This window comes from Pyrgilauda ruficollis, unplaced genomic scaffold (genome assembly GCF_017590135.1).
Source record: "Pyrgilauda ruficollis isolate IOZ18807 unplaced genomic scaffold, ASM1759013v1 scaffold12, whole genome shotgun sequence".
Classification (NCBI taxonomy): Eukaryota; Metazoa; Chordata; class Aves; order Passeriformes; family Passeridae; genus Pyrgilauda; species Pyrgilauda ruficollis.
The window spans coordinates 9,480,639-9,507,272 of NW_024510321.1; the positions used below are offsets into that span (position 1 = coordinate 9,480,639).

At 40.5% G+C, this 26,634-nt stretch overlaps 1 protein-coding gene across 1 annotated transcript; it reads right to left on the bottom strand.

Annotated features, from left to right (window-relative positions):
- Positions 1 to 26,082, bottom strand: PITRM1 (pitrilysin metallopeptidase 1). Its single transcript, XM_041489978.1, has 27 exons — positions 25,965 to 26,082; positions 25,659 to 25,761; positions 24,726 to 24,832; positions 24,038 to 24,189; positions 23,485 to 23,599; positions 23,290 to 23,386; positions 22,747 to 22,907; positions 21,557 to 21,683; positions 20,782 to 20,870; positions 20,123 to 20,251; positions 18,392 to 18,505; positions 17,883 to 17,979; positions 14,810 to 14,944; positions 12,734 to 12,872; positions 11,214 to 11,330; positions 9,992 to 10,124; positions 9,158 to 9,278; positions 8,335 to 8,411; positions 7,870 to 8,035; positions 7,646 to 7,746; positions 6,557 to 6,677; positions 5,713 to 5,784; positions 4,550 to 4,662; positions 3,937 to 4,062; positions 2,585 to 2,730; positions 925 to 1,027; positions 1 to 473 (listed from the first exon to the last, which is right to left on the bottom strand). The coding sequence occupies exons 1-27, from the start codon at positions 26,000 to 26,002 to the stop codon at positions 380 to 382; spliced, it is 3,093 nt and encodes a 1,030-aa protein (XP_041345912.1). The 5' UTR covers positions 26,003 to 26,082; the 3' UTR covers positions 1 to 379.
- Positions 26,083 to 26,634: the final 552 nt, after the last annotated feature.

A 26,634-nucleotide genomic window follows, 5' to 3' on the forward strand; every position in this document is an offset into this window, starting at 1 on the left:
TGTCAGTATGAGAGACAGCTCTTTATATACCCAATAGCAGACATGATTTCAAACAAAACACCATTTAAAACTAGAGTTTTACATATACAAAAATATTTCATTTATATAGTATTCATATGTGATTGGAGGACTGAGTCTTCAGTAAAAGATTAAATTCTGTCTTTGCCATGCAGAGCATGTAATTTTTGCTCTTAAATACTGTATGGTTAGAAAATTTTTCACATTATTTTGAGAAGGGGAGCTTCTAACTGGTTTGGTGAACACTATTAAAAACCAGCAAAGAGTATTTCAGTTGGACCATAGCACTGCTAAAATTTACTAAAAACCCTAATGTTGTAGTCACACAGATTGCAGCTGAACACCCAGAGAAAAGCCAAAGTCATCGTTTGACCCATGAGGGATCTTTGGTGATATCTGCATTTTCTGGGCCAAGTACAGCTTGACCGCGAGTGCTCTTCCCAGCTGCAAGGTACCTGGAAATGAAAAAAAACACATAAACAAGTGAGAAACTGCTACATTTGGTTAACCACAGCTCTGCTGTCAAAGTTAAAAATACTCCCATCTCAGGAAGAGTGTCCTTTGTGTTGTGCCCACTCATCACAATGAGTATTTGGCTGTAGTGGAATTCTTACATCTACAGTGGAATTCAGAAGTCACACACAAAATGCTACAGGTGGAGTAGAACCAGCTCATATAGTGCACTCATTTGGTCTACCCACAGTTTCTGGGCCTTTCAAAAGTAAATCAAACCCAATCTCCTACAAACTCAGAGTGTAGGAGGGAATTACATCTGCTAAACATGCAATAAGCAGGATATAATTAACATATCCTTTTCTAGGTTACAGAAGAAAATAGTGAAAGTAGTATGAAAGACCAAAGGAAGAAATCCAGTAACTTAAATATGACAACTGAGCACAGGCTTACTTGTTTGATACATCAACCAAGTTATCACTGTTGACAGCAAAAAGTTGCTCTCTGTGCGACTGCTTCATTTCATCTGAAATCCCATACAAGAAATGACCCATTCCTAGGGAAAAGAAAACAAAACCACACTGCTCTGGTGCACTGGAATGTGTCACAGCCACGTGCAGGAATGAGAACAAACTACAATAGGAATGTGTGAGCAAAAGGAATAGAGGCTTCCATCAAACCATCATGCTGAGAGAAAATCCAACTGAATCAAGCACAGTAAGTTAAAACCAGGGTGAGGTAGTAACAGTTTCCTATTTAGGAAAAAAACAATACTATTTTAGCAAATGTCAAAAATCTGAACATAATAGTGGTCTGGGAAACTTAGACATAATTCATTCTGAAGAGTGTTGGTTCTAACAACTTTTTAAACAAACTGCATTTCATGAAGCTTCTGTTTTTGTAACTATTTTATTTCCCATCAGTTGTGATGTATCTGCAACGTAAAGGTTTGCTCACAGTTTTGTACTACACACAGAAATCTGCACACAAACGCTTTAATGTTTCGTTGGAGTGCTTGCCCACAGCATTTTAATCGCTCCTTGAACAAACAGAGAACTCCAAAATAATGACAGAAAAGCTTTTTGTCAGGCAAATAACCACAGGGAAATAAAAGTGGCTGGGAGGATTTGTGTCAACTAGTTCAAGCTCCTGCCCAGGGCAGGGCTGACTTCCCAGCCAGGTAAGGTTTTCACATCCATCTGCAGTGCCTAGTGACTCAAAAGCATGAAGGAACAGGCATTCCTTGCACCAGTTCCCAGGCCTCTGGAACAGAGCTCTCCTATTCAGTGCTCTGTTAAGATCTGTGTTCAAATGCCAAAGAATGCTCGTCATCCCTCGCTGACACCAACACCCAGAGTGCAGGCACTGCACTCGTGTGCACCTCGCACCGATTGCTTTTTAACTGCCCAGACCAAAACCAGATCCTGACAGGTAAAAGCTTAATTTGAAGTGTTCCTGTTTAAAAAGTTAGTGCAAATACAAGCACATTTTAAAATAACACTAATCTTAACCTTGTAATTCTTTTGTGTATGGGAAGGAAACGTGTTTTAACTGGGCAAGTTTTGGATTGAAATTCAGCTAGAGAACAAGGGAGGGAAGTGAGGACAGCAAAGCTACATGTCAGTAAACTGAAAAGATACTACCAATGCATCATGAATGTGCAGATCTGCAAAGAAGCTAAAAACGCCCTCCACCCCACCAGACTTCTGTGCTTTAACAGAGAACATATGCACAAAGGGCTAGTGACATTCACAGTCAATATGCCTGCTTGAGTCAGGAAAATAATCCCTCAGCTCTTTTTGAATCAGAGGACCAGTATTTCTTTTTATTTGTCTGCATATAATGTTCTCCAAACCCAAAATAATTTCCTCAATCTACCTCCATGTGACACAGAGGAGCAGTAACACAAAACTTCAGCAGAACCTGAGTGGATGAGGTGTTTCTGAAAAGGAGCAACAGGAGCCAATAGATTCATCAAAACTGCCATTATCCCTCATCTTCCAAACACAAATTTTATCATCTAACACAGTTTAGCGAAGTATTTTCTTCCCTTTAAACCCAAATTCAAAAGCAAATAAACACTGACAGCACTGGGAGGATGATGAGAATGTACCTTTGTCTGAAGGAGCTATTGGTGCATCCACAGCAGCAAACACTGCTAGTTTAGCTTCATCAATATCTTGCTGTGTGAATTCTCCAGATTTGGCCCATTCAACTGCTTTTTCAAATGTTTTCAAGGTGGCTAATGAATTTGGGTCTCTTAGAAGAAAAAGAAAACATAAAAATTAATTAGTTCTGTCTTACAAAATGAAAAACCGAAATTCCTTCATTCTCACTTCATTCATAATTTACTATGCATTACACATGGGGAAAAACAAATTATAAACTTTTCTTTATAGAAAAAGAGGTTCTGGGGTTTGGTTTTTCATTTCTTTTCCAGAAGAAAGTAGTCTTGCAAACCAAGCAGATTCAGAATTTTAGACACACAGATACAGAACTTCAGCTGCCTAAAAGTAGTTCCAAGATGGTGTAGAGAGAAGTGGTGTAATAAAAGCAGGTGAGGTAAGCTGTTCACAGTGGGCTCAAAAAGCACCACTGCCATTACTGCCCACACCAGGAATATTTATGATATGCCCTATCTTCTCTCTGTTGCTTTTCTTGCCACACCTGTTTTTACTCTCTGTAAAACAGGTGCCACAGGTTAACTACTACTGGCAAGGACAAGTCCTGCCATGTTGAAACTTCACAGAAAGGCCGGACTGCTCAAACCTCAGTCAGGAACCCTGACCAAGCACTGAGCCAGCCTGCCTTTGGGCGAGGAAAACAACTGAAGCCAGGACTCCATCCACACAACCTTGCTAGTGGGGATTACAACTGTAATACCTCCAGTTCAAATTTCATCAGAAAGTGCCTTGGTAAGCTAAATACAGGGTAACTGTTCTGGACTGGCAAAAGAGAAGAATAGAAAAGAAGGAACAAGCAGTTCTAGCTTATCACCAGCAATGCTTTCTGCTGAATCTCTGACGATTTCAGACAGTTGCTTTAAGGAAGATGCATATTTTCAAACTCAGCATCTTAAGGAACATCACCATTCTACTTCATGGTCTCAAATTTAGAGTAGTCTTTAATTTCCTTGTTTAAGGGCCTCCTTAACCCAGAAATAAACAAGTGAAAGCCAGTTATACATAAATCTGAGACTGAGACAGTGAACACCAAAGTGCAGAGGTGCAGCAGTGGTTGCTACCAGCAGAGATAAATTAAGCTTTCCCAAGGATACAAACTAGATAAAGCAAGGATGGTTTTATTGGGCAATCTAACTTAATTAGCACTGAATCACTCACTTAATTTCATCCCTTTTATTTCACTTCTTCTTGAAAGACTGCTACAAGGAAGTCAAAAATAAGACAGAGTGAAATGCAGTCAGTGGTCCCCTCAGGCATCAAGAGGAAAGAAATGCACTGTTACCTGTAGGAGTAGAATGTGAATATGCCATTTTGACTAAGCTTAGCACCTCCACCATAAGCCCCTCCTTTCTCTCTGATTTCTGTATGTAGGAATTTAGCTGTCATCAACCGTGCTAGAATTCGAAGGCTGAAATGAGAGAAATAGAAGCAGTGAAGACGTGAAGTGAACTGGGCAACAGTAATAGTCTCAACTGCCTCTAAAGCTCACCCAGATCCCCATTTGCAATGCACTGCTGCTTGTAATCTATGACAGTTTCAACAGCAATGCTCACTATTTCATAATAGCTGAATAATGTCACATCATTGTAAGATGGGCACTGAAGAGGGGCACTGAACTTTGTTACATGCAACAGGACTGTCAACTCAGGACACATCCAAGTAGGCAGGGCTGTTTATTCCAGGGTAGGGGACAGCAGCCCCTCATCACTTAATCTCAGTATTCACAAGGCTGCTCTGGGCCCAGCCCTGCAACAGCTGCTTCGTAAAGATTTTGTGACAAATGCACTGCAAATCATTTTCTATCAACACTCCATTTTCCACAGTCAGCCCAACCCTTTCTGTTTTGTTTTGTGCTGTGCAGTGCACAGAGAGCTCCCTGATGTTGTGCTTCCCACCTGGCATAGTCTGCAGCTGTGTAGGGAACCGTTCGAATGCATTCCCCAATATAGTTCACTGGGAAGGGAAGTACAAAATGGGTCTTCATCTGGCATGGCTTGAAAGTAGGATCCTAGGACAAGAACACATTATTGTCACAGCAGCAGAGACAATTTACCCATCTGAGAACTTTCACTTTTTTGAGAACTAGGAAATTCTGCCAAACATACAGACACACAAATGCTAAAGCTGCCACTTATCCTACCCTGCAACCAGTGACATTTCCCTTGTGCCTGTTCCTGGATCAGCAATCCAGTACAAAGAATTGCCTTGGAAAACTAAAGGAGAGGGGACACCATACACCAGCTACCCATCCTTGCACCCCCCCTTCTCAGCTCTGCAGATTTTGAATCACTACCAAGGAGTTTGGATTTAGCCACAGATTTACTTTGATTGAAACACGTGTTCATAACTCTCCACTTGTGTCACACATGCAGATATCATCACATCATATCCCAACCCATCCATTCTAGACACTGAAAACAGAGTCAGGAACTGTGTACCCACAAAAAAGTAAGCTATTTATGACAGCAGCTGTAGTATAAATTCCTGCTCAAACTTCCCCTGCAACAGACTCAATTCTTCCTTACAACCTCACTTCCAACCTTCCAGTCCCTTCAATGTCTCTGGGCCTCGGCAGAGCTTGCTCCTTTGCCTCTGACACATCATCACTTAGCCACAAGCACATCCTTAGACACCTCCAGTGCCACTATTTCAGAACTCCCCATCCTTTCTTAAATTCAGAAACCCCATTCCCAGATCTTCACACAACTCTGAGCAGTGTATTAGCAGCACTGGTCAGCACTGGGCTGAGCTCTCCCTGCCCCTCTCTTCTAAAAGGAGAGTTCAGGGTATGCCTTTTACTCCTGTAGCCAAATACAGATCTTCATTTTCACCTAATTTTCACTAATGCTCTTCTGTGAGGTGTCACTGTCATTGAGAATCATTTAGGGAGGAGACCAAGGAAAGGAGGGGACCAACTGGAGGCGACTGAATTTGATGGTTAGTTGTGGAACTGAAGGGCATGAATTATGTTTCAGTGCTTCTGTAACAGTTTAAGATGGACCATTACCATCAGTAACAGCCCTGCAATACCAATATCCCTCACCAATAATGTACTTACATTAACTAATTTCCTTGTGATCTGCAAACCAGTAACCATTTCACTTCCCACAGGTTTCACTTCTGAAGATTTCTGCAAGAGAGCCAGTTCTCATATTAAAAAATGATTTAACAATTTAGACCAAGACTACTACAAATGCAACGCCTTCCACTCAAACCTCTCTAAGGCAATTATCAAACCATGCCTTCACAAACATAAAGAAGGTGCTCAATTGCTTCTTTATATTTCCTAAACAAATCAAATTATTTTCTTCCAAGAGTAATCTGGCACTGAGAGACATCAAGACCCTGATTAAATGAGGCCCATAAAGTTACAAACTATCATTTCACTCATGGGTAAGGAACTGGGAGGTTATTCCAGTTTCATCAGAAATTAAGACAGATCTGCATAGTGACAGAGCAGATCCTTTGTCAACTCCACTGAATCAAGCATATTTTGTGCCAAATGTCCTGAACACCCTGATAACAAAACAAACTCATATGCAACTGAGGAACTGCACATCATGCCCTATTTGCTTTTGGCCACCATTTCAAGTAAAGCTCAAGTAAGTTTTATGCAACAAGGAAAGGAAGAAATTCTTTTTCCACATCCCACGCTGAAGCAGTAACCCCAGGGTAAGGCTTAGCAGCTGATCTCCTGCATTTCTATTGTCCACTGTGCTGCAGTGAAGACACTCCATGGCAAAACACAGAGCAGCTGATCACAGAGATGTCTGGCAGATTTCTTCAGACATCTTTACATGGACACAATATCCGAGTTCAGACTTTTCTGACTGCACAATGGTACTGACATGATCAAGTGTCAATTGTATTTGATGCCCTAATCACAAATGACAATTTCTCACCTCAATCACATGTGGACGAACAGGTTTTCTCTCTTTTTTACTTCTGGCTATGCCCTTTAGAAATTTCTCTACTTCTTTAGATGCTGCTGGTATCTGCTGAGGTGCTGCATTCACAGAACATCTGTCAGAAATACATATCAAGATTTTAAGTATGGTTTTGTGTTTTCAAAAAGTCTTTTATAATTTGTACCACTTTGTCTTTCTAAGCATTTTCTATTAAATCATCAGAATGTTAGGTCAGTGATCTCAGGTAATCATTAACAGAGAGAAAGGCAATATAGTCAATCTAGCATCTGATGTGAAAAAAAAAATTACAGTCCAATTGCTGCTGTTTTGCTCATCCTAGAACACTTTCAGACCAAAAGTTGAGCAGTAGCTGTCAAACCACTTCTGTGCACAAGACAGGACTAGCTCAGTTTTGCAAACAAAAAGGTCTCTGAAGGAAAATAATGCCCTCTTTATCCTCTCTTTACAGGCAGCCCTAACATGCTTTTGAACACTATAAATATTTACATAATTTCCTTTATCATTTCATGCTTTAAAAAACAAAACTTTGCAACTTATGTCACTTCAAACAGACCCATCTTTGGAACTCATGCATCTGGCTTTAAACTCCTTAATGTGCTCTCTTTACCTTTTCCAATATAAGCATAAAGCAAGTTTCAGAATGTCACTGCTTTTCTTTTAGGAGCGAAACAAAAATCCAAACCAAACTATATTCAACTGTTACAAAACAATATAACAGTATTTGTCTAAGGGGCACCTTGAAGAGAAAAGTAAAAGGCAGATTTTCAACTATTTCTGTAAAATTGCACAGGTCACTTACAAGCTTTGGGTACAACTGTTACCTACAAAATTTGCTCAGTAAGTTTTGCTTTGTAAGTTTCTCAAACCATTTAAAAACTGAACAAAATGAGCTACCACAGCTACTGCTCTGTAAGCAAGGGGAATTTAAATTAAACATTTCTGTAGTTTTCCCATGGACATCCCATTTCATAGAACCCCAGTACACCATGAGGTGCACTGAGAAAAGCATATTCACAGGCCATGGCCTCTCTTTAACCAAAATGCCCTTTCTTTTTAGCTCACCTGATGTTGTCACTGTTTAATAAATACTTCTTAATTCGTGGTAGTTTGCGTAGCACTGGTTTAATATCAGACATTTCTGCTATTCTCTTCATCAATTTCACCTGTGCAGGAAGGGAAGGCAGAAAGACCACAGATGAAATTAACAGGAAGAATTAACACAAACCAGCCTGTAACTCCACAGTCAAGGATTTGGGCCTTGCTGAAGGGCATTATTAACTTCTCACCTGATCCATCCCACTGAACATTTCCTGCAGCTCTCCAGAAGGTGTGAGGTTTTTGCTGGCTCTAATAGAGGCATATAAATGCCCACAATCTGGAATACCATTTGACAGCTCCTGGGCAGTCTTTTTAACCAGCACTCTGAAATGTTCTTCCTCCTCAAATCTTGGGCTGAAAAAGAATACAAGCAGGTCTCATGCAAAATGACACCACTGAAATTTATTTTACTGAATCATTCATCATGCCAAATTCAACAAAGTGCATTTAAACTGTTGGTTGTCCATTTAATCCACTATACAGTCATGCTTTTGATGCAATACGTAAGTTTAGAAAGACATTAGAGATAGAATTATGAAAATAAATCCCAAAGTAGGATCTCTAAGAAGAGATGAATGGTTGGGGGAAGAGCGAAAAAGAGAACCCCAAAACACATGCAAACCCACAAACAAACAAAACCCAATGTACTGTACTTGTTAAATATTTCACTCCATAAATGCATCATGTCTGGCAGATTTCTATCCAAGCACAGAGATGAAAAGAGCACACCCTGAAGGAAAAAAATAAACAAAACACAAAAAACCCTTCACACAAAACAACCACAGCAATGGCCCAAGAAATGCACAGTAACTTTTCATGGAAGTGATGTAATGATGCCAACTTAATGCTACACATTACAACGTCACTCTAATGCAGGCTGTGCTACTGAAATGAGAGCAGACATGAAATGTGATTGCTCTTCTCACAAAGCAAGCCTGGCAATTCCTCAATTTCTTCTTTTCAACAGCAAGCAACAGTTCAGACACAAGATTTCATACAGTAAAGTACAAGTTCTGTTCTGGGGTGCACCTTTCTCCAAGGGAATTCCCTTGATTTAACTCCACGATCCACACAGAGCAGACACCTAGCAAATTTGCAAAAATCTCAAGAAATATTGCCAGAACTGTTATGACCAACACACAGATCTAATGATGCTGCCAACAGTGACATAACACGTTAAATGCAAACTCTGTGTGTAACACCACACCGTTCTGCCCCTGACCCTCTGCTTCCACAATATTCTGGAGCACTCAAAAATATGGTGACAGATGCTAGCAAAGCACTGCCTCAGACACAACACCCACATCAAGCACTGCCCTTAACAAAGAACACAAAGTTCTTGTAATTATCTAATTTATACCTTACAAGGACTTCCAATGCACATTAGCTTGACCCTCTACCTGGAAGCCCTGACTGACCCTTTACTACAGAACTGTTCCTGCAAGTGTAATATCTGCAAGGTTTTGACTCACTTACCTGTTCATAGACATCCAGGTGTGAATCATCTGGAATGATATGTGGGCTGACAGACATACCACCTGTTTTTAGTTCTATTTTCTGGGCTTGTTCCCTGTAATCAAGAGCTCCACATCCCATCCTGCGAAAAACAAGAAAGATTTGCTTCCCTTTTCAGTGTATGCCAAAACCAAAATCCATGCAGCATTAGTAAATTAGTAAATTAGTAAAAAAGTGCTTGTAGGACAATACTAATTTAACAACTAAACAATTTGGGGCATTATCGAGCAAACATAATACTTCATAACTTATAAAAACTTCCCACCAAGCTTTTCAATTAAAGCACCCTGCTAATTTAAAATGCTGTATTAAAAAGCATGCTTTATGTGCAGACTTGCCACCAACATCCTTAAGAACTACATTAATAACATAAATTGTTCTCATCAATAAAAACACATTCCTCCCAGCCCAGGTCACTTGTTCTGCTCTGTCCTCCTCTTTCCCTTGTGATGGGGTCACTCTTTCTGTCCCCAGATGGCAAAATTGCACCAGAAGTCCATTCAAGCAAAATCTTTAATCTCTGCTAGGCTATTTCTCATTTATAGAAATTTTCCAGTCTGTTGAGGGAATGCTTGGGTTGACACTGGGCAAAAAGGCAATGCAGAGACTGGTGGAGAAGGGGAAACAATTTAGCAACACTGGGGAATAAAGAAGACTTTTTTTCTGCAGGAAACCAATTTATTAGCCTTTCCATTTCATAGTAAGAACAGATGCAATTATTAAAAGCAGTATTAGTATTTTGGCAAGCTGTATCACAGCCTGTTGCTTCAGCTTCTAAGAAAGCAAACCTCTCACCTGGTAATGACGTTGCAGAAGAGTGGCACATATGGCTTGAGCTCCTCAGGAAGTGTGTTCAGGCTGGAAACAGCTCGGAAATAAACCACCCCATTGGTTGGCTGAGCACAGTACTGCACAGGAATGTCATCAGCTAGGGATAAAAAACAAAAGCAAAGAATAACCAGCAGCTTCCTACTACAAACACACAAAAGCAAAATGATTTCTTACAAGAACATCCCATTAAGAAAAATTTTCTATTGGTATTTCATAGCCACTTCTCGTTTAAATTTTGCACATTATACTGAATGCTGGACCAAAGGGGTTTTTCTGCTTCTGTCCATAGTAAGGTAATGGACACCTGGACAATTTGAAAAGAGAATTCTTCTAACAGAGAAATAGCAAATCAAGTAAGTAGTAACTTGTTCCTGAACAAGTCAAAAAGTTTTTCTTCCTTATCTTTGCATTCATCTCTTCAAAAATTGAGGAAAGCAGCTTCTTGTACTGTACACTCTTCCTAAACCAGGTCATTAGACTATAGACATTAGAATTTTCCCAAAACCAGGTCATTTTTTGCATCAAAATTTAACAGTCTTGACACACTTGCTGATAACTTCTGAAGAAAAACGTCTGTTACAAATATATGAAAGAACTGTATTTACCTGCAAAATTTTGACAGAACTGTAACAAAATTCAGAACTACCATCTTCTATCAGTCCCTGAGGAAACCACTAGCAAAGCAGGGAAAAACATGCACTGAAGTTATGAGGAATTACAGTAACTTATTTTTTTCCCGTGGCTCCTCTAGGCCATATTCTGTAAGGAAGGGAGGGACTGCAGTAAGGAAGGCTGGCTGCCCTAGCTGCCAAGAGCTCTGCAACCTGGGTAAGCCTTTGGAAAGTGAGGAGATTGCTCAAGAGCACTGAATGATTGCTCAAGAGACTCCTCTGACTGCAGGGCAAGGTGGGAGCATGCCTGCAGCAGGGAGCTGCCATCAGGAGCTCCTGCCAGCCCTGGGAAGGATGGGAGGCTGCTCCATATCCATGCTGCCCCTCAGAGGCGACGGCTCTGCGGATCCACTGCCACATCTGCTAGAGGTGCTGGGCTGGACTGGAGGAAAAAGAGCACAACTATGGGCCACAAAGCCAGTCTATGTGCTGGGCAAGGGGCCACAGCTGGGCCAGCAGCCAGGGAACAACCCAACACTGCTGCTCTTCGGGACACGAGACAGTGTGACACCAACCTGTGAGTGCTGTCTCCAGCACAGTGAAGGGGATTTTGGGCTCGATGTCAGACACTTTTAAAGCTGGGAGACAAGAGGTATCCTGAGGTTTGCTTTGAAGAGCAATTAATTCCAAACCTAGTAATAAAAGAATAGCAAATTGTCATTTTCAGCTTGTAGTGAAAGTCCTGTCAAGACGTAAAACCTACTGAGATGATGCAGAAAAACTCAAGAGTTAAGTTTGGAGTCTTCTATCAGCAATTTTGCAAATATTTTCCTAAAGCAAATTCTGCAGATTAGCATGTAACAACAGCAAAGAGAACACTCTTGTTAGATTTTCTTTCCAATCTCCTCTTCACAACCTGCTTACAGTAACATGTAATTTAATCTTTAAGTGACACCTGCCAGTCTGTCCTGTCACTCAGCTCAGCAAGCATCGACCCAGACCTGGCAGATAAGAAGCTTCTTTCTAACCAATCCGTTCCAGTTCTTACTCAAGTGCTCTGTCAGAACACTGATGCAGCTAAATTGTTGTGATTACTTTCACATTTCAGACTTTCAGATACTAGCTGGTCACCTCTGAGTACTCTCCAATTTATCTCTGTAAGTAGAAAGCCTCCTCTGATTTCGTGCTCCCCTATCTCCTGTCACACACCAAAGCTTCAGAAGATTAACGCCACACTTTTGGAGGATTTCTGTGACTACACTGCTCTAACAAAATTAGATGACTGCCCACGGTTTTCAAGCATAAGTTATTCTCCAGAGTAAGTTAAACCCAGCATTACTTTTATAGTTGGCTTTTTAACCAGAAAATGTAAGAAACGGAATTACAAAATATAAGTTTTACAGGAGCATGGAGCAGACCTCATGGTCAAAAATAAACAGCTTCAAGGTACATGGTATGTAAGTACCTGAAGAGAGGATGCCAAGAGGATGGAGCCAGGCTCTGCTTGGTGGTGCTGGGCAAAACGACAGAAGGCAACAGACACAAACTGATGCACAAAAAAGTTCCAGCTGAACATGAGGAAGAACTGTGCAGTGACCAAGCATGGAACGGATTGCCCACAGAGGGTGTGGAGTCTCCCTCTCTGGAGATATTCCAGAACCGCCTGGATGCAATCCTGGGCCATGTGCTCTACGACATCCTTGCCTGAGCAGGGAGGCTGGCCCAGATGACCCACTGTGGTCCCTTCCAACCTGACCCATTCTGGGATTCTGTGAATTCACCTTCCACCCAGTGCAAGTTAACACAGGAAAGAATAAACAGATTGCTATTTTAAAACAATTTCCTTTTTTCTGTCCTAATGAAGACATTGATCATTCTATTTTCGACTGTTAAAACTAATGAAATATACCAACCATCCACTGTAGTGTAAGCACTGCCCTGCATAGCCCTGTAAAACATACACACAAATTTGCAAAAAAAAAAACCCATCCCTTTAAGAGCAAATGCTGGAGAGCACCTGAGAATTTAAGATATTCTACAGAACAACAGCGAAAAAAACTGTTATACATATAAAAATGTGAAAAAGCAACCTAACCTTTTTCAAAGATTTGTGTTTTTTCTTCTTCAGAAAGTGCATTGACCTTTTTTTCCAGCTTTTCTGCTTCCATTTTAGCTTGTTTATCATGGTAGTCCTCCTCTGGACTCATCGACAGAGTCAGTTTGTGCGGATTATCCTGCAGAAATATAACCCAAAACAAAGCATTAATTCTGAGGGCAACTTCCTTGCCTCAGCTTATTGCTCCATCAGCAGCGGATAAACAGCCTGTGCATCATTTGGCTTGCACATTATCAAAAGTATCACTACCACACAGACTGAACCCTTGGTTTCATACAGAACAAGCTGCTGTGGGGAAGAGGCTGCTCACCACAAGAACAAGCACCAACAGCCTTCTGCTAAGTTTCACTCTAGAGTCAGAATCCCTCAACAGCACACAGTACTCATTAGTTTAATTAAATCCAGGTTAAACAACTGTACATAACACTACATGCTGTAAGTTCTATCTGGAGGGTGTTCTAAGATGGGGAAATTCTGTTAAATGCAGGAGGCTTTGATTAAACACCTCTTTCAACCTGCCCAAGCTTGAGTGCACAGAGATCCCAAATGATGTAGAATGTGCATGCTTCATCCTGCTCAGAAACACTTTACACGTCACCCTTGCTGCCACAGAACTCCAGGCATTATGCAGGCGTCATAACTGCTGTTGAATTCTTCCTTCTTTACACCAGACTGTGGAATTTCAGTATCAAAATTACTCAAGCAGCTTCCATTTTCCATAATAGGAAAGGGAGGCCAGCCAAAAGACAGTAACCTCAAAAATGTCCATTTCAATGTAGGAGTCAAACAGCAACATCTAGCACTGACAGACACCAATAATTTAGGACAAGGTAATCAGATTCTGTTCTATGACTTTATCTCCCCCATGCCTCTGTGAAAAGACTACAGAAATGTGACTACAGAGTTAAAGAGAGAAATGTGAGATTAACCAGCCATACCAAAATGGACAGGATGAATAGCATTCTCCCCCTTGCTCTCTGCCTGCCTGCTTTAATAATTTCCCAGCACAAGGTACAACAGTGCATAACCTTATGATGCAAGAACATCCAACTTTTCTCATCATTTCCTACTGAGATGTGCCTTTGCCTCAGCCCCCTCAACAGAACTGCACAGGAAAGGACATTCACAAATGCACCTGTATCTCTTCCCTACAGAAGCCAAAACCTTAACAGCTCCCTACCTCCAGATATGAGTAAATATTCTTAGGAAAACTGATGCCACTGTCTCTTGTTGGTTTTGAGTATATTAGAATCCAGATTTATTCCAGTCAGGGTGACAGTTACTTATACTAAATCTGCCTTTCAAAACAAACAAGTTGACTAAGGGAAAAACAAAACAAACAAACACACACACAAAAAACAGCAAGCAAACAAAACAAAGCCAACAAAAAAAACAAACCCCACAAAAAACCCAAAAACCCACAGCACTTTTCCACTGCTACATTGCTATCACTGGATTTTTCTTTTCTGGAATTAACTAATGCAGGGCTTCAGAACCATTCAGTGTTATAATGCCTTTACTGGATATTCTTTATTTCTGCAAAAACTGCAGAAGAACATCTGGAGAGGAAAGAAGAGAAAGAGTAGAAAGTAATTGGCACTGACAGCAAGATTCACACAGCAGTTCAAGGAACATGAGGAAGACCAAGACAATGTTACTTGAAACCAAATCCTCTGCAAGGAAAAGGAGCTACACCTTGCTATGTCAATACTAAGGAACACACTAGTCCAAAATTCTCTGTTCACATCTGAACTTCTCATCAGGAAAAAGATGTGCCCTTCTACAGGAATCATAGTTTGGTAAAACATTGGCAATTTATCAGTGTTCTATTAAATGTGGTTCCAAATGACCAGCCAGATAATTTTTTTTTTTCCACTTTGAAAAAGTGGAAATTTAAACCATTAAAATTAGCATGCTTCATTTGAATATGTTGCTGTCCAAGCCACACCTAGAAACAGGCAATATGATGATAAAAAATTTAGCCTTCAGTTTAACTTCAAATACAAAATTGTGTTTAAAAATTAATACAATGTAATTTTCTGTAGGTTTGCCTACCTTGAAGTATGTTTTAACTTTTTCCTGAAGAAATCTGGGATTTTCTTTAAGACACTGCTTGAACTGAGAGACTTTATCTGCAATCTTCAGAAGCTCCACTGGATCCCCATCTTGATTCCAGCAGGAGGCTATGTACTGAATGGGAAAGAATAATTAGGTAAACAGGACAATCCGTCTGCATTTCTATAACTGACAGCATCAGTGTTCCAAAACCACCTTAACACCTGAACAGCAGACACAGAGTGAGCAATCCTAATGTAGCTGTAGGGGGAAAATATTGTTCAGATAAAGGTTCTATTCCATCACCACCTATCCCCTGTTCTCTCCATTCTTGCCTCTAATTTCACCATACCAAACCACCATTTTTAAAATTATTACCTTTTTTTTTTTTTTTTTTGCATAGCTGTGCATATCTGGAAATATACTGTAATATTCTTTAGTCCCTCACATTAAAATTAATTTTTCAGCTCAAGAAAAAAAACCTTTGGGTCAATTGTTCCTTGGTGTCCCCTCCCAGCTCCTTGCCCATCACTAGCCTCCTGGCTGGTGGGGTGAGGGGGACAAGCAGAGAAGGCCTTGACACTGTGCCAACACTGAGCAATAATGGAAACACCCCTGTGGTATCAGCACAGACCCAGAACACAGCCCCCTTCCAGCCATGGGGAAGAGATTTAACTCTATCCCAGCCACCTGGGAGAGCTTGTTCCAATGTCTGACCACACTCTTGTGAACAGCTTTTTCCTAATACCAAACCTGACGTAACCTATCCTGACTTTCACCAGACTTTTGACAGTCCCAAAAAACATCCTTCACTATTAGATTGGAGAGATATGGATTTGATGGATGGACCATAGGATGGATAAGGAATTGGCTGGATGGTGACATGCAAGCAGTTGCATTCCAATGGTCAGCATCCAAAGGGAGATCTGTAACAAGCACTGCCTGTCCCTCGGGGCTCTGTACTGGGTGCAATACTATTCAACACTTCCATTAATTACACAGCCAGTGAGGGAACTTGCAGCAGGTTTGCAGATGACCCCAAGCTGAGAGGTGTGGGGGACATTGTGGAGGGAAGGGATGCCATCCAGAAGAACCTGGACAGGCTTGAGGAGTGCACCTACATGAAGCTCATTTAGTTCCAACAAGGCCAAGTGCAAGGTCCTGCACCGCGGCTGGGGCCATGACCAATAATCAGTACAAGTTTAGTGATTTAAGGTTTGAAAGCAGACCTGTAGAGAAGGGCTTGGGGATATTGGTAGATGAGAAATTGGAAATGAGCCCACGAGTGCTCCCAGCCCAGAGAGCCAATTGTATCCTGGGATGCACCAAAGAATCAGGGTCAGCAGGGTGAGGGAGGTGATGCTGCCCCTCCACTCCACTCTTAGACACCACCTGAGGTACTACATCCAGCTCTGGGGTCTGCAGTGCAAGACAGGCATTGACCTGTTAGAGTAGGTGAGAGGAGGACCACGAAAATTATCAAAGTGCTGGAACATCTCTCCTACAAAGACAGGCTGAGAGACTTGAGGTTGTTCAGCCTGGAGATGGAAAAGGCTTTAGAGAGACCTTACTGTGGCCCTTTAATATATGAAGGGGGCTTATAAAAAGACTTTTTAAACATCCTGTACAGACAGGACAAGCAGCTATGGTTTTAAACTGAAAGATGGTAGATTTAGATTGGACATAAAGAGGAAACTCTTTACTATGAGGGTGGTGAGACAGTGGAACAGGTTGCTGACAAAGCTGTGGGTGCTCCATTGCCTGGAAGTGTCTGAAGACATGTCTAAAGTGCTCTGAGTAACTGGATTTAGTGAATAATGGCCCTGGTTATGGCAGGAAGGTTGGACCTGGATGGTCTTCAAAGGTCCCTTGCAAAACAAACCATTCTATGATATCTATGATCACTTTAGTTATAACTAGGTCCCTATAACCAGGCCCTCTTCAAAGCCAACTTCTAAAACATGACTTCACGGAAATAAACTGAAACATAACTCTCCTCTATGGGAATATTAACACTAAATGCTGCAAGACTGCAAGAAATATTCAAGAGCTTTCTTTTCTACAATGAAGGCATAGCAGTTGAATCAACTTCAAGACTTAAAAACGTTGAGGGATAAAGTTATCTGCATAAATATTTCATCAGATAGAATTACTCGCAACATCTGAAGACATGCCAGAAAGTAAGTACTGACTATTAAAGTCAGGCATATTTGGCCAGATTCACCATGAAACATGACAGGCACTTAAATACCCACAATTTGCCTATTTGGCTGTATGGCAATCTGATTTGAAACCACTTTTGTATGTACTCACCCATTTACAAATCCCCTGTTAATCCAGCGCTCTGCTTCTTTGCCTAACTATATATCTAGAAATGAAACACTGCTCATGCAAAGAATGTACGACACCTGAGAGACAGAAAGCAGAAGAGCCACTGAGGAACTGAAGTTGCTGCAGAGCAGAAAGGAACAGAGAAGATTAAAGAATGAGTGGCTGCAGGACACCCTGATTTCCACAGTGACTGCAAATACTGCACCTCACTCATTCCAAATATAAGATGACTTGCACTCCTTCAAGACACAACACTCCGCTGTGAAATGGATTTTCTGTAACAGCTTGGCATTAAAATTTGAGGCCAAGAATTATATTACTGTACATTTTCCCTTGTGAATCTAGAAATTAACTTGCAGCAGTGCAATCCTGAAGTCCACAGAAAAATACAGTGCTTCTATTTGGCTTTTAGAAAATACAGAGGCATCTAGCCAAAGCACATAGTTCCCAGAGCCAGTATGATATGCCCCTCACAGAATAACCAGTGCAACTACAATCAAAGCTGCTATTCAGGCAAAGACAACAGGCTCACTGCCTGATTAACTCATACACTGGGAAGTCCACAGACAGTCTGACAGCTACTGAAAAGAAAGAAGAAAGATGTACACAATATGACAAAGGAAGAGCCCTTAAGTGGAAAGTTTTACGCACCAAGAGCCAGCAAAATGACCTGTATTTATTATAAAGACATAGGTGGTAGATTTTTTAAAACTATTCTTAAAAGAAACACACATAGACTTACAGATGTCAGGGCAAGTCCAAAACTTGTAGACTGATGCTTCAACTGTATTTCAATTTTGTGAAGTAGAGCTTCAATCCTATCTTCCTCAAATCCTTTCCTTTGGGAAGGGGTGATGTGAGAAGGAAATCATATCCATTAAAACTGATCACTTTAAGTGAAGTTATGAAAATTAATTATTAGCTTGCTAAAGGAAGCATTACAACATAATGTCTTTCACACTGAATAAAAATTGATGTCAAAGAATGTAATCATGTTTGTCATTTAGAGAAACTGAACTAACATCATTAAACTCCTGAAGGGTTACACTGATGAGAACAAACTACAATAAAGGAAGTAGCAGACACAAGCTGTAAGAGTATTGAACAATATTACTTCTGCTTTGGTGCCTTTATTGTAATATAACTATATTTTTAAGGCATGTTATTATATACAAGTCTGTATTATTACATGGCTACATATTATATTAACTCATATATTAAGAGTATTCTTAAAAAATTAGCATTACTTACACAATAACTTCATCAATTGTTCTGTCAATTATCTGTTTCACAGTATCAATGTCTCTTTCAGCAATACCCTGTAGACCCACACTGAAATAAGCTTCTCTTGTTGAGCCATTAAACCTAGAGTAAAACACAACCAACTCAGTGATAAGTACTAGAACTTAAGCATTAAAGCTGCCAACAAAGGCAAGAGAAGGGAAAAAACATCCATTGTTTCCAAATAGACAAACACACAAGATTTAAAAGCTAGATAGAAAGTAAAATAATTACCAAATAGGCAAGAAATGGAACTTAAAAGCATTTTGTGTTCAATTTCAGTAGTAGTAGCCACTGTCAAGAAAATCCACAGCATATGGTTTTAGAGAAAGAAAAATAGCTACAGAAGTAAAGCTGGTATTTTTCTGTTCATCTTCCTATTCATCTGTAATTTCTTTCAGGTAAAGAAGTCTTTTTAAGGTGAAAATTTTAGCTGTGTGTAACACCAAATACATACATTCTACTTAAGCAGGTGAGTGGAACAGTACTTCTAAAGCAGTATTTGTAAAGTAAGTGGTTAAGGTGAAATTTTCCCTGTTTACCACAACTGTTATCAACTGTATTGAAAAAAAAATTATAACAGTAAAGACAATTTTGTCCAAGCTGTCAGGCAGGGTTAACCACAGAGCTCATCTTTAGAGAGACAAAACAATGGCACTTGCAGAAATACAGAACACCTAGCAGTTCAAAGCCAACAAACAAAAAGCAATAGGTGCTCATGCACTATTACATGTCTAAAAACCACAGAAGGAATTCACTGGCAGGCTCAGGTCCTAGATTCTGCAATACTCATCTCTGGACTCAAACTTATGCCTGTAAATTCATCACTACAGTCACTAAGGCAAATTAAAGGCAGTTCACTCAACAGTTCAACTCCATATCAATCCAGTCAACCTGGAAAAGGACCAGCTGACAAAAACTATAACACAATCCCTTCTTCAGTGTCTAAAGAGGGATTTCTACTGCCATGCTCTGGAATGTTAAGATGCCTACGTGGCACTGGCACGCAGGACACAGAATTTGCACAAAGCCAACTACTTCATGTAGAAACAGGTCAAGCCAGGTAGAGTAAGACACTAAAATTATGGGTGAGTGAGAAATTAAGGTTTCCCACTTAAACACCTGTGAGAGTCACTGGAGAAAAAGGCATGATTTTTGTCATCCTCAAGTCTAAAAATCAGACAGATGAATCATGCCTGGAAAGCACTTCCTTATTTGTGCTGACAAATTCGGTACTGAGGTGATGGGAAGTTAACAGCACCTGACTGCACAAAGGCACATGTGACAAACCTATCTACTACTAAACCATAGAACTGACTAAAAAAAAGCAACACAGTTACAGAGAAGAGCTCACAAACACTACAGAGTAATACTTAAATGTCCAAGATGAAAACCCAGGTAAATTAAGGCACTGAAGGTATTCCAAATTTTATCCTATCAATTTCTATGGTTCATAAGCAGTAAACAATACAACTTTGATTAAACCAACTTAGCTTCTATCCAAGTACTTTGATGAGACAGAAGTTACATCTGAGAATGCTTTACAGCTCACCAGGAGAAACTCTTATGATGTTTTAATATTAAAATAAGATTACTCTGGTGTAAATTGTGTGTATAAAAGATGTGTTCTTCCAACTCAGAAGTGCCTTTTAGTTTTTCTAACATTGCTTATAGTGATGAAATGTGAATTGCAATACTTACCCAACATCAGGAGAAAAATCTGTACCAACACCAGACTCAATTAAGGCTTTGTAAAAAGGAGAATTAGGCCCATCAACCATCAGTGAAGACAACAGGCTCAGAGTGAAAGTTTCAAAAGTGTCTGTAATACTGAAGAAAAACAATTAGTTCTTAAAAACCGTATGTGACACCCAGTTTCACTAAGTCCATTTCAAAAGAACGAGAAAACAAAGGTAGAGGGAGCAAGGGAGAAATAATTGTCAGCTGTGAAGCCCACATCAGACCTTAGGGAAATAAGAGGGCTCTGCATCTTTCACTTGTTATAACTACCAGGAAAGCAATTTAAATTGGGCTGCAAGGGGAGATAAGTTAGTAGCAGGGTCATACAGAAGAACTTGCACATGGCAGGGAACTGAAAGGAAGACAATGTTTTCAAATGTCTCATCCACTGAAAAGCTCTGTAAACTAATACCTGATTTTTCTTGTGTCTATCTGCTAAAGCAAATTATTCAGCAATTAAACGTTTATTTACTAAAGCAGGACTGATCTATTTTTCCATGGCATTATTTTCTTTAGAGATGACATTTATCAAGAGGGACTGGGGACAAGAAACATGCCTGCACCTTGCTTAAAGATCTAAAATGAACCTTTTATTCAGAATTTCATTTTGATATACTTACTCTGTCAACAAGTAGCTGACACTGACAGTGGTCTGCTTGGAAGGATCAGTAGCAAAGGAGTCTAAGCCACATGTTACCCTGTGTTCTCTCTATAAAGTACAATAAATGATACACAATAAACTCACAGCACAAGTTACAAAAAAAAATTACTTGCATCTTCATAGCATCAAGTTTCCAATTATTTAAAATAATTTTACAGATGCTCGTAAATAAATTTAAGATCCATGAGCAAATACACAAACACACATTATCTTGAAAAATGAGTGGCATCTCAATGTTTAAAAGTGGACAATATACGAGAGGTTGAAGAAAATCCAGCCATAAATAACATTCTGAGCTATTCTTGAAAGAAATGTTTACACCTCTGGGCAAGCCAAGGAGGAAAAAGAGGAGGGGGGAGGAAGAGAACATGAAAATTATTTTTGACACCCATGTCTGGAAAATTAGATAGCGTTAGAAAGTCTATTTCCTGACGCTAAGAACCAGTATTTCTTTCATTAGCCCTAAATGCTTTCCATTAATAAATGCTTCAGTGTTTCAAATGACAAGGGACTTGAAAAATGGAAATAAGAAAAACAAAAGACTGCAGGCAATCATTACATTGCTGAAATTCAAAAGTAAGTGTAGTTTGTCCCCTGTGTAACCAAAAATAAAAATACTTCAGCTCATTTGCACAATTCTAAACAAATTAGTAACTCCAGCAGGTTAGGTTAAAATATTAACCTGAGGGGGTTTTGGATTTAGTGGTTTTTGTTAGTTTGTTGGTTTTACTTACAGGCTTATCCCACAGTTTCTGTTTTGGGATGTCAGTATTTGAGTGAATTCTTTCAAATTTTACCAATGCTTCCTCATGTATTTGCTTCAGATGTTGCTCCAGTGGAAAATTACCATAAGTGAAAAATCTGCATTTCAAATAAAATATTGGGATTAAGCACTTGATTTACTACAAAATTTACAGTAGCTACCTGTATTATACTCTGAATTTCATGTGTGCTTTCCAGTAATTCTGTTATATCTGGAGTGGAAAATAGTTTGGTGGGTCTTCAACCTATACAACATATATAAAACTCACAATCTCTTGATGAAAACCCACATTTCTCAGCTTGTGGGCCGAAAACTGAACGTTATCTTCATTATGTTCAGTTTTATTATGTTCAAATTTGTTCAGCTGCAGGAATATACAATGTTCCAGAAAAAAAAAATATTAGTAATTGAAGCCAGAAACCCAGTGCTCCTGAGTTTCAGAAGAGAAAATTCTTATGGTACTCACACTTTAAGCATAAGATACAATGATCCATATCCTAGGTTTTGTCTGTCTATAAAATATAGCTGGGTTCCATGGTCACTCCACCAAACACATTCCCACACCTAAAAGACTTCCACTGGACCAAATATGAGCACAAGCTGGGCCTCAGGTAACTCTCATCCCCTGACTAAAATCTCAACACTACTACATCAGGACACCTGGGATGATGAGAAAAATCAACAGATTGTAAATTCACTGTCATGACACAAGCTGATGTTCCACAAGTGAATTAATCAGAATAACAGATTGGCCATAAAATTAGTACAGGAGAAAGAATTATTTCCCTACATGTAACTTTCAAATTGACTTCCAGTTTAAATACCTTATTAATACCAACCAAATCAGTACCTGAATCAAATGACTATGCATTATTTACAACTCACTACAATGATGCAGGAGGAAATGAAATCATTAATTTGTAACTTCTTACTCAATCTGTGTTACTTCAAAGAGGACAGGAACCCTTAGATTAATCTCTGCTACTTGTATCTTAACCCCCTAACATTATTATTCCACACTATTCCAACTTCTATAAGGCACATGTTATCTTTGTTGCTGGCCACGTGGATAAAAACACTGTGCTTCTGGTTTTCTGCTCACAAAAATACAAGAAAGCACTAACCCAATAACCTAAGAAGCCAGTCACCAATCTCACGTACCTGGAATTGCTTGGATGATAATGTGTGGCATGGAACTGCTTAAGCTGCTCCCATGTAAGGTCAGGAATACATAATGGATCTCCACCAGAAATTACACCATAAGTGTGATCAGGAAGGATTTTGTTCTGCAGGTGCTGTGCAAATATCCTCTCGTTATCTGTCTTAATAGGAAAACACCACATTTCAGTGAAAGCCACCAAAACACATTTAAAAGACAAAAGGTGCTCAAGAAGACCTCAGAGCTCTAAATTACAAAACGTCCTCACATGCAGTCCCACATACTTTAATAAAATGGGTTCCATACTAATGTAAGAGAGTATTTTACAATAAAATCCATTAACAACATGCCTTTCTATATGTAAACAAGCTTTTGACAGGCTAACTTTAAAAAACAAAATCTATGCAACAGTGTTGACTTTACTGAGGACTTAAATTTTCAAAGGGAGGAATGGGAATCTGTGGTGCAATAATGCCATTGATAACTAACAGCTGAAACTACTTCACCATCTGTAAGAACTCAAACCAAACACCCACAAAACTTACAAATGCCCCTTTCATTTCATTAAAAACAACTCCTTTGAAGACCAGAGGTGTCTGAGGATCAGCTGGATTCTCATGTTCTAACCTCCAACCTTCTTGCCTGAAAAATTAATAACAAAGTGTTGAGAGTTTGAAGGTTTTATTGACTTGGGGGGGGTGTTTAAACTGAAGGTTTGCATACATCTCAAACTGTCCTACCAGAAATCTAGCTGACGCAAACATGGAAAGAAAGCAGCATCCAGGTACACTGACAGGAGATTCTGAAAGTCCTTGGGATTTTGTGTTGAAAATGGATAGAGTGTGTAATCACTAGCTGCATATAAATAAACATAAAAATAATCAGAATTTTAGAAATTCTAAGATGCATTTTGCCCTTGTTGATTTTTAATTTCTCATCCATATAAATAACTGGAAGAGAAGAAATGTACTAAATGAAATGTATTTTTGCTGAGGAATACACATATTTAACACTGCAGCTATTTTACCATGAAAACTTTGGTTTATCCACATATCCATATAAATAATTAAATGCATTTTTGTATACCCAAAAGCTCCAACTCTGCTGGGATTTTGTAACTGACAAACGAACAATATTTATTTTGCTGTCTTGCCTTGTTAGCTTTTTAATACTTCACAACATTCACACCCAATAATAATGGCTCTCCAAAGCCAAATCAAGGAGAACCGATAGACAGCTGTACTTAAACAAAACCTCTTGCATTTTAAGTGGCATTATTTCCTTTGGACTTACCTGTGAATGCATTCATAAATGTGGACAGTGACCTGTTTAACATTTTAAAGAAGGGATCTCTGCAGGGATACTTTTGGGAACCACAGAGCACCGTGTGCTCCAGAATATGTGGGACCCCGGTGCTGTCCAGCGGAGTGGTTCGGAACTGGATACTGCAGGAGAGAGCACAGAGAGGAATGCAGGCATTGTGAGAGAAGTGCTCCCACTCCTGCCTGCCCCTGTGATTTATGGGAGCATCACCACTGCCAGATGCAGAGTTTGACTTCTTCAGACTCCTGAGTGCTCAGCCATCTTTTTCAGAGGGAGTACAGCCTCTGCACTTCTGTTTCTGGAGTTGGTACAGGAGTTTGTACAGGAGTTTCCAGCACACGAGTAAACACGTTTATTTTTATCTAAAAGGCTCAAATAAAAAAACTTCATGGAAGGTTATGGTTGCAAAATCTCTGTCTCTGAAAGTTTTCAAGGCAGGAACTGGACCTGAATTAAACATTGATCCTATTCTGAGCAGCAGATTGAACAACAGACTTCATGATATCTCTTCCAACATGAAAAATTCTAAGAAGCCCTACAAAGGAAGTACTGTCCTCCCTGTTATCACAGAATAATCCAGCCAGGATACCAGATTACAACCGAAAAAACACAAGGTGATGTGGAGATTGAACATGCAATACCTATATTAATGTCTTACCTGAACAGATTATTGGAGTCCTCCCGAGCCACATGTAAATACCTGGCTCCTGTACCATCGTGACTAAGCTTCACTGCAGTCAGGAACAGCTCAGGAACAGCTGTCACCTGCATTGGAAGAAAACATCTCTAATGCAGTGTGCCTCCAGCTAGATTAAATAAATTGTGCATGATATAGGAATCACAGTTTGTTGGTCCTATACATAATAGTGGCTTACACAGTATTAAATAAATTTTTGTTTCTGTGGTTTGAGGGGAAAAAATAATTACACAAATAGAAAACAAAATTTAAATTAATTTTTAACCTAATAAAAATATACTACCACCGAAGAGCCGTACTCTTATGGTACAGATAAAAATTCATTCCAAAATACAAAAAGAAAAGGCGTGTATTCAAGGCATATTTCGGTGGCTAGGGCAGATATAGGAAAAGCAAGGACCCAGTTGTACCACTAGCTCTGTCACTAGCAATCACTTCTCACAAATATCCTTTACTCTCCACTCCTACTTTTTTCCCTTTGAAAAAGAAATTTAACATATTTCCATGGCAGCTTTCCAACACAGGTATTAAAACCATCTTAGGAAATAACGTATTACTTGAACACGTTTATCAAAACACATTCACACAGCGAAGTCCTGTTATCTGTCAGGACTTTTAGAAGGCCTCACCGAATGGCCACATCTGCAGCAGAAACATCTGCAGCTCGTGGGATGCATTATTTACTCTAGAATTAGCTCCCTATAAGAATATGTATTAATGGCACCTAAAGTATTTGTCTGCAGAGAAGTAACTACAAGGAACTCCTGAATCATTTTCATGACTGACCATCCAAAGCAAGTACTTAACGAGCAGACGCCTGGCCTCACCCAGTGCCTTCTAAGCACGGGGAAGTTTCTGTACACAAACAGAGCAAACGCCCGCGGCGGCGCTCACCTGCTTCACGGTGAAGCCGTGGATGTGCTCGCCCACCCGGTACTGCAGCGCTCTCTCGTTCGCGGCAATGCTCTTCCACCTCCACGCCCTCCGGCTCAGGGACCTGAAACGACACGACTCGTTCTGAACAAACGCGCTCCTGCCGGCGGTGCCGCAGCCGCGACCGACACCGGCCGCAGCGAGGGCTTCCCCGGCGAGCAGGGCCCCGTGCCCGGGCAGGGGCTCGGAGCTCCGCGGCCCTCGGCCGAGCCCCAGGGGCCGGGGCCGCGCAGGGGGAGGGTCCCCGCCCGCTCCGCGCTCGCTCACCGGCCGCGGCCCAGCAGTCCCCGGTAGCGGCTCCACATGGCTGCGCGGGGCCAGGCGCGCCGGGCCGCACGGCGCGGCCGAGCGGAGCACAGCCACAGCGACAGCGGCACCGGCGCAGGCGCCGCCGCCCCGCCCGCATTGGCCGTGGGTCAGCGCTTCGTTTGCCGTTCTGTAGGGGGTGGCGTGGTTTCGGGGGAGTCTCTTGGAATTGCCTTTGCGTTGTTCACGAAGTTCTCAGGATAAATCGAAAGCTCCGTTGGTTGTGAAAGGAGCGGCCTTTGAGCAGAGCTTATTGCTTGCTTTTCCAAATTAAAGAAAACAACAAAACAAAACACCCGAGATCAGTGTGTTCCGAGGGCTGCATCGCTGCCCGCCTATGCCTTGTCTGTGGGTCGATGTGTTAACGCAAAGACTTGGTGAGGAAAACGGGCAAGGTCAGCAGTGTTATGAATAAAAAGTTATCTATTTTTGTTTAAGGTTAGCCAGCTTGGGCGCAACCCGTCGATTTCTCCCCACCTGAGCAAAATCTCTTTAATTAAAGGCATTAAAAAGGAGAAAGATCTCCTGCCCATTTATTTCAAGCATCAGTAGGTAGAGAACCAAAGCCGCTTTAGCGACCTGCGGCCGTGCCCGGCTGTGCGGAGCCCTTGTGCCTGCAGAGCCCCTGCAG